The sequence below is a fragment of the Lethenteron reissneri genome, chromosome 67 (genome assembly GCF_015708825.2).
Source record: "Lethenteron reissneri isolate LAM-NWPU_2019-01 chromosome 67, ASM1570882v1, whole genome shotgun sequence".
Lineage (NCBI taxonomy): Eukaryota > Metazoa > Chordata > Hyperoartia > Petromyzontiformes > Petromyzontidae > Lethenteron > Lethenteron reissneri.
The window spans coordinates 6,675,112-6,690,537 of record NC_083845.1 but is presented as its reverse complement, the minus strand read 5'-3'; the positions used below and the strand labels follow the sequence as shown (position 1 = coordinate 6,690,537).

The window sequence follows — 15,426 nt, the reverse complement described above, 5'->3', positions numbered from 1 at the left end:
AGTGTATAGTGTAGTGTATAGTGTAGTGTATTGTATAGTGTAGTGTATAGTAGTGTCTAGTGTAGTAGTGTATAGTGTAGTGTATAGCAGTGTATAGTGTAGTGTATAGTAGTGTATAGTGTAGTGTAAAGCAGTGTATAGTGTAGTGTAGTGGTGTACAGTGTAGTAGTGTATAGTGTAGTAGTGTATAGTGTAGTAGTGTATAGTGTAGTGTATTGTATAGTGTAGCGTATAGTAGTGTCTAGTGTAGTAGTGTATAGTAGTGTATAGTGTAGTGTATAGCAGTGTATAGTGTAGTGTATAGTAGTGTATAGTGTAGTGTAAAGCAGTGTATAGTGTAGTGTAGTAGTGTACAGTGTAGTAGTGTATAGTGTAGTAGTGTATAGTGTAGTAGTGTATAGTGTAGTGTATTGTATAGTGTAGTGTATAGTAGTGTCTAGTGTAGTAGTGTATAGTAATGTATAGTGTAGTGTAAAGTAGTGTATAGTAGTGTATGGTGTAGTAGTGTATAGTGTAGTAGTGTATAGTGTAGTGTATAGTGTAGTGTATTGTATAGTGTAGTGTATAGTAGTGTCTAGTGTAGTAGTGTATAGTAATGTATAGTGTAGTGTAAAGTAGTGTATAGTAGTGTATGGTGTAGTAGTGTATAGTGTAGTAGTGTATAGTGTAGTGTATAGTGTAGTGTATTGTATAGTGTAGTGTATAGTAGTGTCTAGTGTAGTAGTGTATAGTAATGTATAGTGTAGTGTAAAGTAGTGTATAGTAGTGTATGGTGTAGTAGTGTATAGTGTAGTAGTGTATAGTGTAGTGTATAGTGTAGTGTATTGTATAGTGTAGTGTATAGTAGTGTCTAGTGTAGTAGTGTATAGTAATGTATAGTGTAGTGTAAAGTAGTGTATAGTAGTGTATGGTGTAGTAGTGTATGGTGTAGTAGTGTATAGTGTAGTAGTGTATAGTGTAGTGTATAGTGGTGTCTAGTGTAGTAGTGTATAGTAATGTATAGTGTAGTGTATAGTATAGTGTATAGTAGTGTATGGTGTTGGAGTGTTGGAGTCTGTCGCCAGGGAAAGTGAGGTCTGGACCGCCACTACTCAACACGCTGCCGCCACGACCCTCACGAGGACAAGCGGACTGAGAAATGAACGCACAAACGAACTCCATGATGAGTCGATAACTGCGGTGATAAAAATTAACCCGTAAAAACAAAGTTTTTCACTATAAATCCTTTATATGCGTGGCGGCTAGAGTCTTCTCGTCCTCTGGCTTGAGATGGCTGCCACCTATGGGTCAGATGATTGTCTGCCAGTATTAAGCAATTGGTAATGAAATATTTAATTTGTTTTCCCTAAACAGTGTAAAATTTTGGAAAAAAAATGTCACGAACATTAATTGTCTCGCACAACGAGTCTGTGTGCAAAATGTCAGCTCGATTGGATCACGGGAAGTGGGTTAAAAAACGACCGAAAGATTTGCACGGTCGTAAGCAAGCAAGTAAACTTAATATAAAGGATTTAAAAAATAGTTTTAATTGTACGTTGACAAATTAACAAGTATAACCCGTAAAAACAAAGTGTTTCACTATAAATCCTTTATATGCGTGGCGGCTAGAGTCATCTCGTCCTCTGGCTTGAGATGGCTGCCACCTATGGGTCAGATGATTGCATGGCACCGTTAAGCAATTGGTAATTAAATATAATATTTTGTCCTAAAAAGTGTAAAATTTTGGAAAAAAATTTTCACGAACATTAATTGTCTCGCACAACGAGTCTGTGTGCAAAAATGTCAGCTCGATTGGATCACGGGAAGTGGGTTAAAAAACGACCGAAAGATTTGCACGGTCGTAAGCAAGCAAGCAAGCGAACTTAATATAAAGGATTTAAAAATTAGTTTTGATTGTACGTTGACAAATTAAAAAGGTACTCCCCCACCTCCGCCCCCCAAAGGATCAACATCCCAAAAAAGCAGATCCCCTTGGTGACCTTGTCGTCCATGACGTTGCTTCTGCTCAATTCTATTTGGAGCCCCACTTAGCAGACTTCCTGCGTTCAGAGCTTGAATCGTTACCTGTACAGTACTGCACAGTACACCATTTCAATCACCTCCGATTAGCAAGCTTGGCTGTGTACGGTGGGCGAAAGAGGTTCAATATACATACTGCCCATAGACTCAACACTGCCCACAGACTCAACACTGCCCATAGACTCAACACTGCCCATAGACTCAACACTGCACCATAGACTCAACACTACCCATAGATTCAACACTGCCCATAGACTCAACACTGCCCATAGACTCAACACTACCCATAGACTCAACATTGCCCACGGACTCAACACTGCCCATGGACTCAACACTGCCCATAGACTCAACACTGCCCATAGACTCAACACTGCCCATAGACTCAACACTGCCCATAGACTCAACACTGCCCATGGACTCAACACTGCCCATAGACTCAACACTGCACCATAGACTCAACACTGCACCATAGACTCAACACTGCCCATGGACTCAACACTGCCCATGGACTCAACACTGCCCATGGACTCAACACTGCCCATAGACTCAACACTGCCCATAGACTCAACACTGCCCATAGACTCAACACTGCACCATAGACTCAACACTGCCCATGGACTCAACACTGCCCACGGACTCAACACTGCCCACGGACTCAACACTGCCCACGGACTCAACACTGCCCATGGACTCAACACTGCACCATAGACTCAACACTGCACCATACTCAACACTGCCCATGGACTCAACACTGCCCATAGACTCAACACTGCCCATAGACTCAACACTGCCCATAGACTCAACACTGCACCATAGACTCAACACTACCCATAGATTCAACACTGCCCATAGACTCAACACTACCCATAGACTCAACACTACCCATAGACTCAACACTGCCCATAGACTCAACACTACCCATAGACTCAACACTGCCCACGGACTCAACACTGCCCATAGACTCAACACTGCCCATAGACTCAACACTGCCCATAGACTCAACACTGCCCATAGACTCAACACTGCCCATAGACTCAACACTGCCCATGGACTCAACACTGCCCATAGACTCAACACTGCACAATAGACTCAACACTGCACCATAGACTCAACACTGCCCATAGACTCAACACTGCACCATAGACTCAACACTACCCATAGATTCAACACTGCCCATAGACTCAACACTACCCATAGACTCAACACTACCCATAGACTCAACACTGCCCATAGACTCAACACTACCCATAGACTCAACACTGCCCACGGACTCAACACTGCCCACAGACTCAACACTGCCCATAGACTCAACACTGCCCATAGACTCAACACTGCCCATAGACTCAACACTGCCCATGGACTCAACACTGCCCATAGACTCAACACTGCACAATAGACTCAACACTGCACCATAGACTCAACACTGCCCATGGACTCAACACTGCCCATAGACTCAACACTGCCCATAGACTCAACACTGCCCATAGACTCAACACTGCCCATAGACTCAACACTGCCCATAGACTCAACACTGCACCATAGACTCAACACTGCCCATGGACTCAACACTGCCCACGGACTCAACACTGCCCACGGACTCAACACTGCCCACGGACTCAACACTGCACCATAGACTCAACACTGCACCATAGACTCAACACTGCCCATGGACTCAACACTGCCCATGGACTCAACACTGCCCACGGACTCAACACTGCCCACGGACTCAACACTGTCCATGGACTCAACACGAAATAAGTTCAACATGTATGTGCATACATCAGTTGCTATTCCAAACGTTGTCCACAAATCTGAGACTGTTAGTGTTTCCTCCATTTGTTGGCGACTCTTTACCCGATATAATGTTTTGGAAAATATCTCATGACGTTTCCGCCAATAGCCTCGCTGAGTGCATCATCCCTCACTGTATGCGACTCAACTCATCTATATTGTGACTTAATCGAATTTCAATTTCGCTGCCACATTTTCTTAACCCGTGCTTTCTCTACCCCACCCCGCCCCCCTTTCCATATTTATGTTTTACTCTGCTTCTTTCGTAAGGCGTTTGGAATAAGCAGCACCGGCAAGACTACAAATGGATTTTTTTTTTACTTTGTAAAATCCATTCCATTGGCAGCATCGGGGGTTGGTAGCCGAGTGGCGTTTCGCTTATTCCACCGGATTAAAATTCCTTGGCACGTGTCGCGATGGGGCACTGCAAGATCTGGCCTTGTTCCGTCCAGGGGCTCGCTGGGCTGCATTAGCTTCCGACTGCCAAACGAATACGTGATAAAGGTCGCACTCATTTCACACAAAGCGCTCGTCACAAATGAACCACACAATGACCTCGCTGATTTCGTCAAGGAGCATAAAGCATCATCACGCAAACTCCGGTCATCGTCATGGCAGCAGCGGGCGGGCGTTTGGATAACCATCGAACAAAGGCAACGGTGGTCACCGCATGGCGCGAGTTCAGATGCACTTCTGCGGCCGTCTGGAACGCTCTTCCTGTTGATATTAGGAAGACAATGGAGCTATGCACTTTTAAATCATCACTTAGATCGACAAACTCATTTCTTTACAACTGCATTTTATCATTATCAGAGTTGTTTCTTTTTGTTTGTATGTGACTGCTTGTGTTGTGGTTATTGCAAACATAATGCCTTGTATAAAGGTGTCAGTTTTTGTACCAGGTTAAAGGGTAAAAAACCTATTACTATATTTTGCCACTGGTAAAAGAGGTATCATGGTGTAAATGCTTACCCCGAGCTCTCAATACTCTGATAGTGCGCTGTTTTTGAGTTGTACGCTTTTTGGCGTCATCTGGTCCAACACCAATGGAGACTAGGCTCTAAGAAAAGCTGTCTCGGGTGTGGACCAATCAACTTCAAGGGCAGTGCATATCATTAACATTATCAGAGTTGTTTCTTTTTGTTTGCATTTGACTGCTTGTGTTGTGGTTATTGCAAACATGATGCCTTGTATAAAGGTGTCAGTTTTTGTACCAGTTTAAAGGGTAAAAACCTACTACTATAACTGCATTTTGTGTTTATTTTGTTGTCTTTTCCGCACCTTCAATGAGCAAGGTTGGCTACGTACGGCGGGTCAGAAGTTGAACGCACATACATACAGAACACGTGTGTTGCATCAGTCCACCTCACTGCATTTGCAGTCGAGCGAGTCGTTAAATTCCTATCTACAGAGGAAATATCGACACGTCACGTGCGTTTGGACACAGTCCATACTGGTCCCGTGGGCAATCTGTGAAACAATCAAGAGGGTGCCATGGTGGCTAGGAGATGTTAACTACCTTGCCGGTCTTACCGATAGCAATCTGGTTATATAAGCACAGTTAGTGCACAGTTAGGTATTATGGTCAATGCAAACATGACTCCTTGTAAAAAAGGTGTCAGTTTTGTTGCCAGATAAAAGGGTAAAAAAAACTATTATCAAATGTGTACCTATTTTATCGGCCACAACGAGCTAAAAAGCATGGGGACGATCGAGAGTGGAAATTCCAGTCCTATGGCCGGAGTCAGGCTAATGTAAAAAGGCAAAAATAACAGTTTTTAAACAAAAATACGATGCATTGCAGTACGCGTGAAGAGAGAGAGAGAGGGCGAGAGACATTTTGTAAATCCACTGCTGGATGAGAGATTTGTTAAAGGCTGGGCGCATAGACGTGGGGAACATAGCACGTACAGTACAACAATGGATTTTGCTCCTCTTAACACTTTGCCGCGCTCGAGGACAGTACTTTAATTAGTGTAACCTACAGTCCCTTTGTAAATCCACTGCTGGATAAAGGCATTCGCGAGTTAATTGCGCCGTTTCACCATACTTCACCACGACCGTGTCACTATTCATCTTCTTGGTTCTTTCGGTAAAGTCACGTAGAATGGAAATAATAAAATAAAAAAAATAAAACATAATAAAAGAATGTAGAATGGAAATAATAAAATAATAAAAATACAATTGTAGAATGGAAATAATAAAATAATAAAAAGAAAACATAATAAAAGAATGTAGATTGGAAATAATAAAATAATAAAAACAATTGTAGAATGTAAATAATAAAATAATAAAAAGAAAACTTAATAAAAGAATGGTTTATTTTTTATTATTTTATTGTTTCCATTCTACATTCGTTTATTATGTTTTATTTTTATTATTTTATTATTTCCATTCTACAACAGTTTTATTTTAATTATTTTATTATTTCCATTCTACATTCTTTTATTATGTTTTATTTTTATTATTTTATTATTTCCCTTCTACGTGACTTTACCGAAAGAACCAAGAAGATGAATCCCTGCAGTCACGAAAGCTTTAAATCGTGTCACTATTGTTTAGTAACACGTTGCCAAAAGCGATTTAAAACACTAAATCCGCACGCTAAAACAACAGTACGCAACGTACGAAAGGCATGAAAGTACACATGACCACGGCAATAAATTTAACATTTTAAAAAATTACAATAAATATAACAATAAGTCCCACACTTACAGCGAGCACAAGGAAAATACCGGCCGGGCGAAGCGCTTCATCTTCGGCAGGGCTTTCTAGGAAACACCGTGGATTGACTAGGCCGCTACGGGAGTTCGTGGAGTCGGTCTTTCAAGAGAAACTCTACGACAATGTTTCTTTTGATTTAGTTTAACAATGTTACCGCGTACAACCGACGATGTTTTATCATCGTAAACCCGGCTTAGATTTAACTTTAAACAGTCGAGGTCCTGGTGTCGAACTGGTGTGTGTAATGTTGGAGCGTTTCGGCGCGACTAAGAACACAGCAAACAAAAAAAACATTTAATTGTTTAAAATATATTTATAAAAACGTCGCGTTACCTTAATCAGCTTCCTCCTCGTGACTTTTTCTGAGGCGATATCGCGGGCGAATTGATAAATAAAATATTTTTTGAACAAAATCCCCTCGTGTGGAGATCTCGGATAACGCACAATCAGTATCGTGCAAACTAAAACAAATTAAAACAACCGCACCGCCACCAACGAAACAAACACAACGACGATAACAAACTAATGGTTATCGGTACCACGAACAACCGCCGCTTAGCGGCTACAAAATCGTGCAAGAGTTGTGTGGTTATGTGCCCGGCGAGACTCAGCTGTAGCAGCTGTGAGTTTAAAGGGCTCCACTCCCCCTCCCACCTCCCCCCACCTCCTCCCACCTCCCCCCACCTCCTCCCACCTCCTCCCACCTCCCCCCACCTTCCACCTCCCCCCACCTCCTCCCACCTCCTCCCACCTCCCCCCACCTCCTCCCACCTCCCCCCACCTCCTCCCACCTCCTCCCACCTCCCCCCACCTCCTCCCACCTCCCCCCACCTCCTCCCACCTCCTCCCACCTCCCCCCACCTCCTCCCACCTCCCCCCACCCCCCACCTCCCCCCACCTCCCCCCACCTCCCCCCACCTCCTCCCACCTCCCACCTCCCCCCACCTCCCCCCACCTCCCACCTCCCCCCACCTCCTCCCACCTCCCCCCACCTCCTCCCACCTCCCCCCACCTCCTCCCACCTCCCCCCACCTCCCACCTCCCCCCACCTCCCCCCACCTCCTCCCACCTCCTCCCACCTTCCCCCACCTCCTCCCACCTCCCCCCACCTCCCACCTCCCCCCACCTCCTCCCACCTCCCCCCACCTCCCACCTCCCCCCACCTCCCCCCACCTCCTCCCACCTCCCCCCACCTCCCCCCACCTCCCACCTCCCCCCACCTCCCCCCACCTCCCACCTCCCCCCACCTCCTCCCACCTCCCCCCACCTCCTCCCACCTTCCCCCACCTCCTCCCACCTCCCCCCACCTCCCACCTCCCCCCACCTCCCCCACCTCCCACCTCCCCCCACCTCCTCCCACCTCCCCCCACCTCCCACCTCCCCCCACCTCCTCCCACCTCCCCCCACCTCCCCCACCTCCCCCACCTCCTCCCACCTCCCACCTCCCACCTCCCCCCACCTCCCCCCACCTCCCCCCACTTCCTCCCAACTCCCACCTCCCCCCACCTCCTCCCACCTCCTCCCACCTCCCCCCACCTCCCCCCACCTCCCCCCACCTCCTCCCACCTCCCCCCACCTCCTCCCACCTCCCACCTCCCACCTCCTCCCACCTCCTCCCACCTCCCCCCACCTCCTCCCACCTCCCCCCACCTCCCTCCTCCCACCTCCCCCCACCTCCTCCCACCTCCCCCCACCTCCCACCTCCCCCCTCCCCCAACCTCCTCCCACCTCCCCCCACCTCCCACCTCCTCCCACCTCCCCCCACCTCCCCCCACCTCCCCCCTCCCCCCACCTCCCCCCACCTCCCCCCTCCCCCCACCTCCCCCCACCTCCCACATCCCCCCTCCCCCCACCTCCCACCTCCCCCCTCCCCCCACCTCCCACCGCCCCCTCCCCCCACCTCCCCCCTCCCCCCACCACCCCCCTCCTTCCCCCTCCCCCCACCTCCCCCCTCCCCCCACCTCCCCCCACCTCCCCCCTCCCCCCACCTCTCCCCACCTCCCCCCTCCCCCCACCTCTCCCCACTATTCACGAGGCGATTAGCATATTATTTATTTATTTACTTTGTACTTTTTTAATCCAACCCCCTCCCCGCCTCGCCCTCTCTCTCTCTGCGCTATAAACACGTTGTCCTGCTGCGGAGGGAGCTGGTAGGAACGTTGGGTTGCTCGGTCAATGGCCTGCAGGGTCAACGGCGGCGTGGTGTATTCCGCAAATATGCCCGACTGTGAGGGCGGGCACAAGCCGGCGTGAGTAGGTTAAACGTTGAGTTTTATAAGGGCACCACGGGGTGACCAGCCCCTCTCCACCCAGCCCCACCCCTCTTACCCCTCCCCTCCCAGCCCCTCCCCACCCAGCCCCTCCCCACCCCTTCCACCCCCCACCCAGCCCCTCCCCACCCTCCCCACCCAGCCCCTCCCCACCCTCCCCTCTCCACCCAGCCCCACCCCTCCCATTTTTGGATGCACGACGGACGGACACAATAATCCCCTGTGGGTTGGTGGAACCAGGTGGTTCCTACCAGTAATATTACACGCTTTTTATTAACTCACTTTGTTGTTTCCCTCAAATCTTGTAACTCAATTTTAACCCACTTCCCAATGTGGTATCGACTGAATACTTGGTATACTTGTGTCATACTGATGACAATACTATATTCTATCATGAAAAATAAAAAAAATATTTTTATAAATTATTTTTTACATGTTATGTTTCGGCTTGGGTCTTATTGTCCACGCTCAACTGACGTTGGCTGTAAATCACCGCGGCCCCTTACGTTATGGCAAGCTTCGGGGCCACTTGCTGGAGTTGTGGAGTTCTTCCATTACTAGTACGGTACATTTCATAAAAGCGTGTTTTTAAAAAAGTTTTTTAAAAATATTACTTTTTAAATGTGGAGGGGAAGAGAACAGGAGAACCCAGAGGCTAATAAGTATAACCCGTAAAAACAAAGTTTTTCACTATAAATCCTTTATATGCGTGGTGGCTAGAGTCCTCTCGTCCTCTGGCTTGAGATGGCTGCCACCTATGGGTCAGATGATTGTCTGCCAGTATTAAGCAATTGGTAATTAAATATTTAATTTGTTTTCCCTAAACAGTGTAAAATATTGGAAAATTTTTTCACGAACATTAATTGTCTCGCACAACGAGTCTGTGTGCAAAATGTCAGCTCGATTGGATCACGGGAAGTGGGTTAAAAAAACGACCGAAAGATTTGCACGGTCGTAAGCAAGCAAGCACGCAAGCACGCAAGCAAGCAAGCAAGCGAACTTAATATAAAGGATTTAAAAACAAAGTTTTTCCACTATAAATCCTTTATATGCGTGGCGGCTAGAGTCCTCTCGTCCTCTGGCTTGAGATGGCTGCCACCAATGGGTCAGATGATTTCCTGTCACCATTAAGCAATTGGTAATTAAATATAATTTTTTTTCCTAAAAAGTGTAACATTTTGGAAAAAATTTTCACGAAAATAAATTGTCTCGCACAACGAGTCTGTGTGCAAAATGTCAGCTCGATTGGATCACGGGAAGTGGGTTAAAAAACGACCGAAAGATATGCACGGTCGTAAGCGCGCAAGCAAGTGTAGAGGTGTAATTGCGCATGGCTACGAATGTTGAGGTGTGATTATGCATGGCCACGGATGGCCAACAAACACAAGGGGCGGGGTTACGGCCGTACACAAGGGTGGCGCTCGCACCGACGTCCGCATGTGTATCCCCCACGGGCCCCCCCTCGGGGGCGAGTCCTATAAAAGGTGATGAGCTCGAGGGCTCGAGGTCGGGACTCAGCTTTAACCAGAGAAGACGGAAGACCAGCTAGTGTAGGCCCCAGAGCTCCCCTGGCTCGCTGTCCTTATAAGGGCCGACCAGGGCAAGCCGGTGGCGTGGCCCCGAGAGCCCAGACGAAGCTGGTCTGGTGACTCAGGGAGCCGGGATCCCAGCTTAACCAAGCTGGGACAGATAGCCTCCCCTAGTCCCGTAGTGGAGGAATTGGTATAGGTTAGAGGGGTTAGCTGTCGAGAATCCCTGTAGCCAAGTGACCTGTAATAAATGTGTTGGTGTAATAAATAAGTGTGCCTCCGATCCTGTCGTCAAGCCTACATATATACTTACTACATCTGGGGTCAGAAGTAAACGTCCAACGATGGACACACGAGGGACGACACGTACCAGGGAGTCGGAGATGGAAGACCCCGCGGCCGAATCACCACCAGAGATGGCCGGGGTCGAATCGGAGCAGCCGGGGCCGAGTACGCCCGCGCCGCTACGACAGGAGGAGGGGGATGCGTCGGCCGAAGGACTCCGGCTGGCCCACTCCCGCCTGGCGGACCTGCTCTACGCCGCGGCCGCCGCGTTGGAGGAGATCACGCGGCTGGGGGCTGGAGGAGCAGCGCGGGTCGACGACGGCAGCCGGCGCGGGGCGACGTTTCCCGCCACCCCGACGCGGCTCGCGGTCAAATTTCCCGCCATATCTACAGTACGAGCGGAGGGCGGGGCCGGCCCGCGTCACGTGTCTGCTGAGCGCCAAGCACAAGCCGTGACATCATCAACGCCGGCCGGCGCGTCAACATCGGAGCGACCGGCGATGCCATGTGCACGGCGATGCCATGTGCACGGGGGCTTGCGGTCCCTGCGTCGAAAGGCGGCAAAGGGGGCGGCCAGCCATGCCATGGCGGCTACCGCCCTCCCATCGGAGGAGGTCTGCGGGGTGGAGCGGCGAGGGGAATGGAGAGCGGCGGCACCACAGGCTCGGAATGGACCGAGCCGCCAGGAGCAGCCCAGGACATCGGGGGCGCTCACACGCTGCTACAACTGTGGCCTGCAAGGCCACGTTGCGTCAGGATGCCGGGCTCCCCGTCAGCGCGGGGCGACACCTCGTCAGGACGCCACGCCGTCTCCTTCCAAGCTCCAGCAGAGAAATACGGCGAGTCGCGGCACCTCACACGTTTGGCCCACGCACACATCCGACACACACTCACGCGCTCAACCAAACAGGGCTCCAAATTCCCCGTCCGTCGCGCGCGATTGTTCTATAATGCGGCGAGCGCTCCAACCGGGTCAGTGGTCGGAGCTCGCCCATCGTGTCGTTGCTGCGTCGGCGGGATCATCGGTTGTGGTCGGTCATATTGATGGGGTAGAGGTGCGGATTTTAATTGACACAGGGGCATCGGCGACCATTATATCTGATTTGATTTATAACATCCTTCCCGTTCAAAGTCGTCCCTTGCTCCCTGTTGACGTGCCATGCTATGCTGCTAACGGGGGCTCGCTGGGCATTATTGGTCAAATCCGCGCCACTATCTGCATTGGAGACATTAAATTATCCGGGCCTGTTTTGGTTTCCTCCTCACTCGCGGTTCCGTGCCTGTTGGGGACGGATTTCTTGGCCAAAATGCCCATCCGTATCCTGATTGACCAGGGGTGCATTGAGCTCCCATCGGGCCGACGCGTTACATTTTTGTCTTCCCCCACCACGGAGCGCCGGGCGTTTGCCACCGTGCAGGCGCTCGTGACAAAAACTGTGCGCGTACCTCCGGGGGCTCAGATGCTCGTCCCTCTTAGGTTGCGTCGGCCGTTTAATGAAGGGGTTGCGGATCGGGGGGTCTTGTTGGGACCATCTCGGGCCGGGGTAAATGGACCCGATTTGCTCGCGGCTCAGACCATGGTGAGAGGGGATGGGGACCCCTTCATTGCAGTCCTTAATGTGGGATCGCGAACGGCCGTGGTTCCTCAAGGGACCGTGCTTGCACACGCAACGCCGGTACCCTATGAGGAACCACTCGTGGGTCAGGTATCCACCGATCCTCCGTCGCGACCGCATTCGGACTGTGATGACGGATGGCTGGATGCGCTTTGCGCGGGTTCAGTGGACCTGTCCGACTCGCAGCGCGCGCAGCTGCGAGTTCTCCTGAGCGAATTTGCTGACGTTTTTAGTCAACACAAATTTGATATTGGTTGTACTAAATTGCTGCGACACCATATTGACACGGGTGACAGCGCGCCAATCCGCCAAAATCCCTTTCGGTTGAGTCCCGCCGAAAAGGATCATGTCAAATCGGCTGTTGATGACATGCTAGCCGCCGATATCATTTCCCCTTCCAACAGCCCGTGGGGCGCGCCGATCGTTTTGGTGAAAAAACATGACGGCTCACTGAGATTTTGTGTCGACTTTCGGCGTCTCAACAAAATCTCTGTGGCAGATGCGTACCCGCTTCCTCGGATGGATGAGTCGCTCGACGCCTTGGCCGGTGCGCGATTCTTTTCCACCCTCGATTTGCTATCAGGATTCTGGCAGCTTCCTCTGGATGACGAATCAAAACCTAAGACTGCTTTTCGTACACCGCAAGGTCTCTTCCAATTTAACCGCTTGCCGATGGGTTTACATTCTGCGCCGGCAACTTTTCAGCGGTTAATGGAATTGGTCTTGGCAGGTTTGCAATGGGATTCGTGTTTGATTTACTTAGACGATGTCATCGTCTTTAGCAAATCCTTCGAGGAACACCTCCAGAGGTTGCGTGCTGTTTTTCTCAAAATGCGGGCTGCCAATTTGAAATTTAAACCACAGAAGTGCCATTTACTCCGCGAATCGGTGCGATATTTGGGTCACATTGTTGGGCGCTCGGGGATATCCACTGATCCCGCCAAAACGGAATGCGTCAGCTCCTGGCCGACTCCCACCTCTGTGGGAGAGGTCAGGAGTTTCATTGGGTTCGCGTCGTATTATCGGCGATTTGTGGCTGACTTCGCTACGATTGCGAAACCATTGCATGCCTTGACGTCCAAGGGAGTCAGGTTTCATTGGGGGCCGGAGGAGGAGGCTTCTTTTCGCGCCCTCCGGAATGCTTTGGTGGGGGCTCCGCCGTTGAATTACCCGGATTTTTCACAACCCTTCTTGCTCGATACAGACGCAAGTAACACGGGCATCGGGGGCGTGCTGTCCCAGCTCATTGGGGGCGTAGAGCATGTGGTGGCTTACGGTAGTCGGGTACTGTCTCCAGCCGAACAGCGGTACTGCGTTACCCGTCGGGAATTATTGGCGATTGTTTATTTCATTCAGCAGTACCGCCCGTATCTGTACGGTCGGCGGTTCACCGTCCGTACAGATCATGCGGCCCTACAATACGCCCTGCGGGTTCAACAACCATCGGGCCAGTTGTCTCGATGGTTGGAGATTCTCCAAGACTATGACTTTGTCACCACATATCGTAAGGGTCTCCGCCACACGAACGCTGACGCCCTGTCGCGATTGCCACCCACTTCGGAAGTGCGCGTGCCTCTTGGGTTCGGGGCGTTGTAGGTCTCCGAACGTCACCACCGATTCGGTCCTCGTGGCCGCTGCCGATGCGCCTTCGGTTTCGGGTCCTATCGAGCAAGAAGGGAGGGATTCGTTGCTGGGGTTGTCGGTCGCGGAATGGGGTCGCCTCCAAATGGAGGACACCTCCCTCCTCGCTCTGCGCCGTCGCGCCGGGGGGGTTGGCCAGGGGGTGGAAAACGTTGACTCGTGGGGGTTGTTCCAGGGACTTTTAATGCACTGGGATGGTAAAACCCGGCGCCAGCGGCTCGTGGTGCCTGCTGCTTTAAGGGGTAAGGTGGTATGGGCTGTTCATGAGCGGCTTCTGCACTTGGGGGTTCACAAGACCTTTGCCACGCTCCAGCTAGATTTCTTCTGGCCGGGCATGGAAAAGGACGTGGGGGATCTCCTGGGGTCATGCACGCAATGCGCGCAGAGGAAGCCACCTGCTAGGGGGTCCAACCCTCCGCTGCAGTCCATAAAAGTTTCCCGGGTTAACGAGCTCGTCGCTCTGGACATACTTGGCCCATTTCCCGCTACACCCAGGGGCAATAGGTATTTACTAACGGGGGTTGAATACTTCACAAGATGGCCTATGGCCTGGCCCCTGGCGAACCAGTCGGCAGCAGCCATCGCGGAGGCCTTTGTCCAGGGCTATGTCCTCGACAAGGGTGCTCCGGAACGGCTGCTTACTGACCAGGGTAGGAATTTTTTGGTAAACTCCTACGTGAGGTGTGCGACCTCTTGGGTACGGAGAAGGTTCGGACCTCTCCGTATCACCCACAAACTGACGGGATGGTGGAACGGCTGCATCGGACCATCACGTCCATGCTGTCCCAGCAGGTGTCGGTATCCCAGACGGATTGGGACCTCCGCATAGCCGGTGTGTTGCAGGCCTACAGAATGGCTCCCCATGCGGCCACCGGATTTTCCCCTTTCTTTTTAATGTATGGGCGCGAAGTTAACCCCCCTGTGGCGACCCAGCTGAAGCTCTCGGCGCCCCAGGCGAAGTCTAATTTGTCCGAACACGTTAAATTTAACATCGCTCAATTGTCTGAGGCGCGGGAAGCGGCCGTGCAAAATTCTGAACTCCGCCAGAAGGCGAACGAGAGGCTTCGGTTGGGGCGGGTGCAGGTGGTCAAATGGAAACCAGGGGACAGGGCGTGGTTGCACTGTCCCCAGGTGCCGCTGGCAACCTCGTCAAAATTGGTACGGCCGTGGCGGGGGCCAGTGGAGGTCGTACAGGTCTTGCGGCCGCAATGTGTTCGCGTCAAATGGGGGAGGCGCCGGTGGTATGTGCACCCCTCAAGGTTGAAACCATTCATCGCGCCGCCCCGTGGTTCACACACACACACGCATGGCCAAACGTGTGAGGGTTCCGCCGACTCCCCGACGTCGCTGCACTCGCCTAACCCGACATCAACTGTTCCGTCCCCAGGCGCAACAGGAGTGACGGGTCCACACCCACCAACCCCTCCCGGAGGGGTCGGGGGTCACTCGGCAGCGACGCCTGACTCTCTTGCACCCGGACCGTCAACAACCGTCACTGAGCGTGCCAGGACGGGCCCTTGTGACGGGCCCGCCGCGAGAACGCGCGCCAAA

At 51.2% G+C, this 15,426-nt stretch overlaps 1 protein-coding gene across 2 annotated transcripts in view; it reads right to left on the bottom strand.

The window, feature by feature from the left end:
* Nucleotides 1–7,162, bottom strand: part of LOC133360170 (multivesicular body subunit 12B-like) — a 76,443-nt gene extending 69,281 nt beyond the window's left edge. The window contains exon 1 of one of the 2 annotated variants that reach the window (XM_061578776.1): nucleotides 6,868–7,162. Coding sequence is in view for 1 of the 2 variants with exons in the window: in XM_061578775.1 (XP_061434759.1) it covers nucleotides 6,526–6,566 (41 nt within the window). In the remaining variant the exon portion in view is untranslated. Of the gene's footprint in view, nucleotides 1–6,525; nucleotides 6,627–6,867 lie in introns of those variants that run through there. The other variant, XM_061578775.1, reaches the window with a different exon arrangement.
* Nucleotides 7,163–15,426: the final 8,264 nt, after the last annotated feature.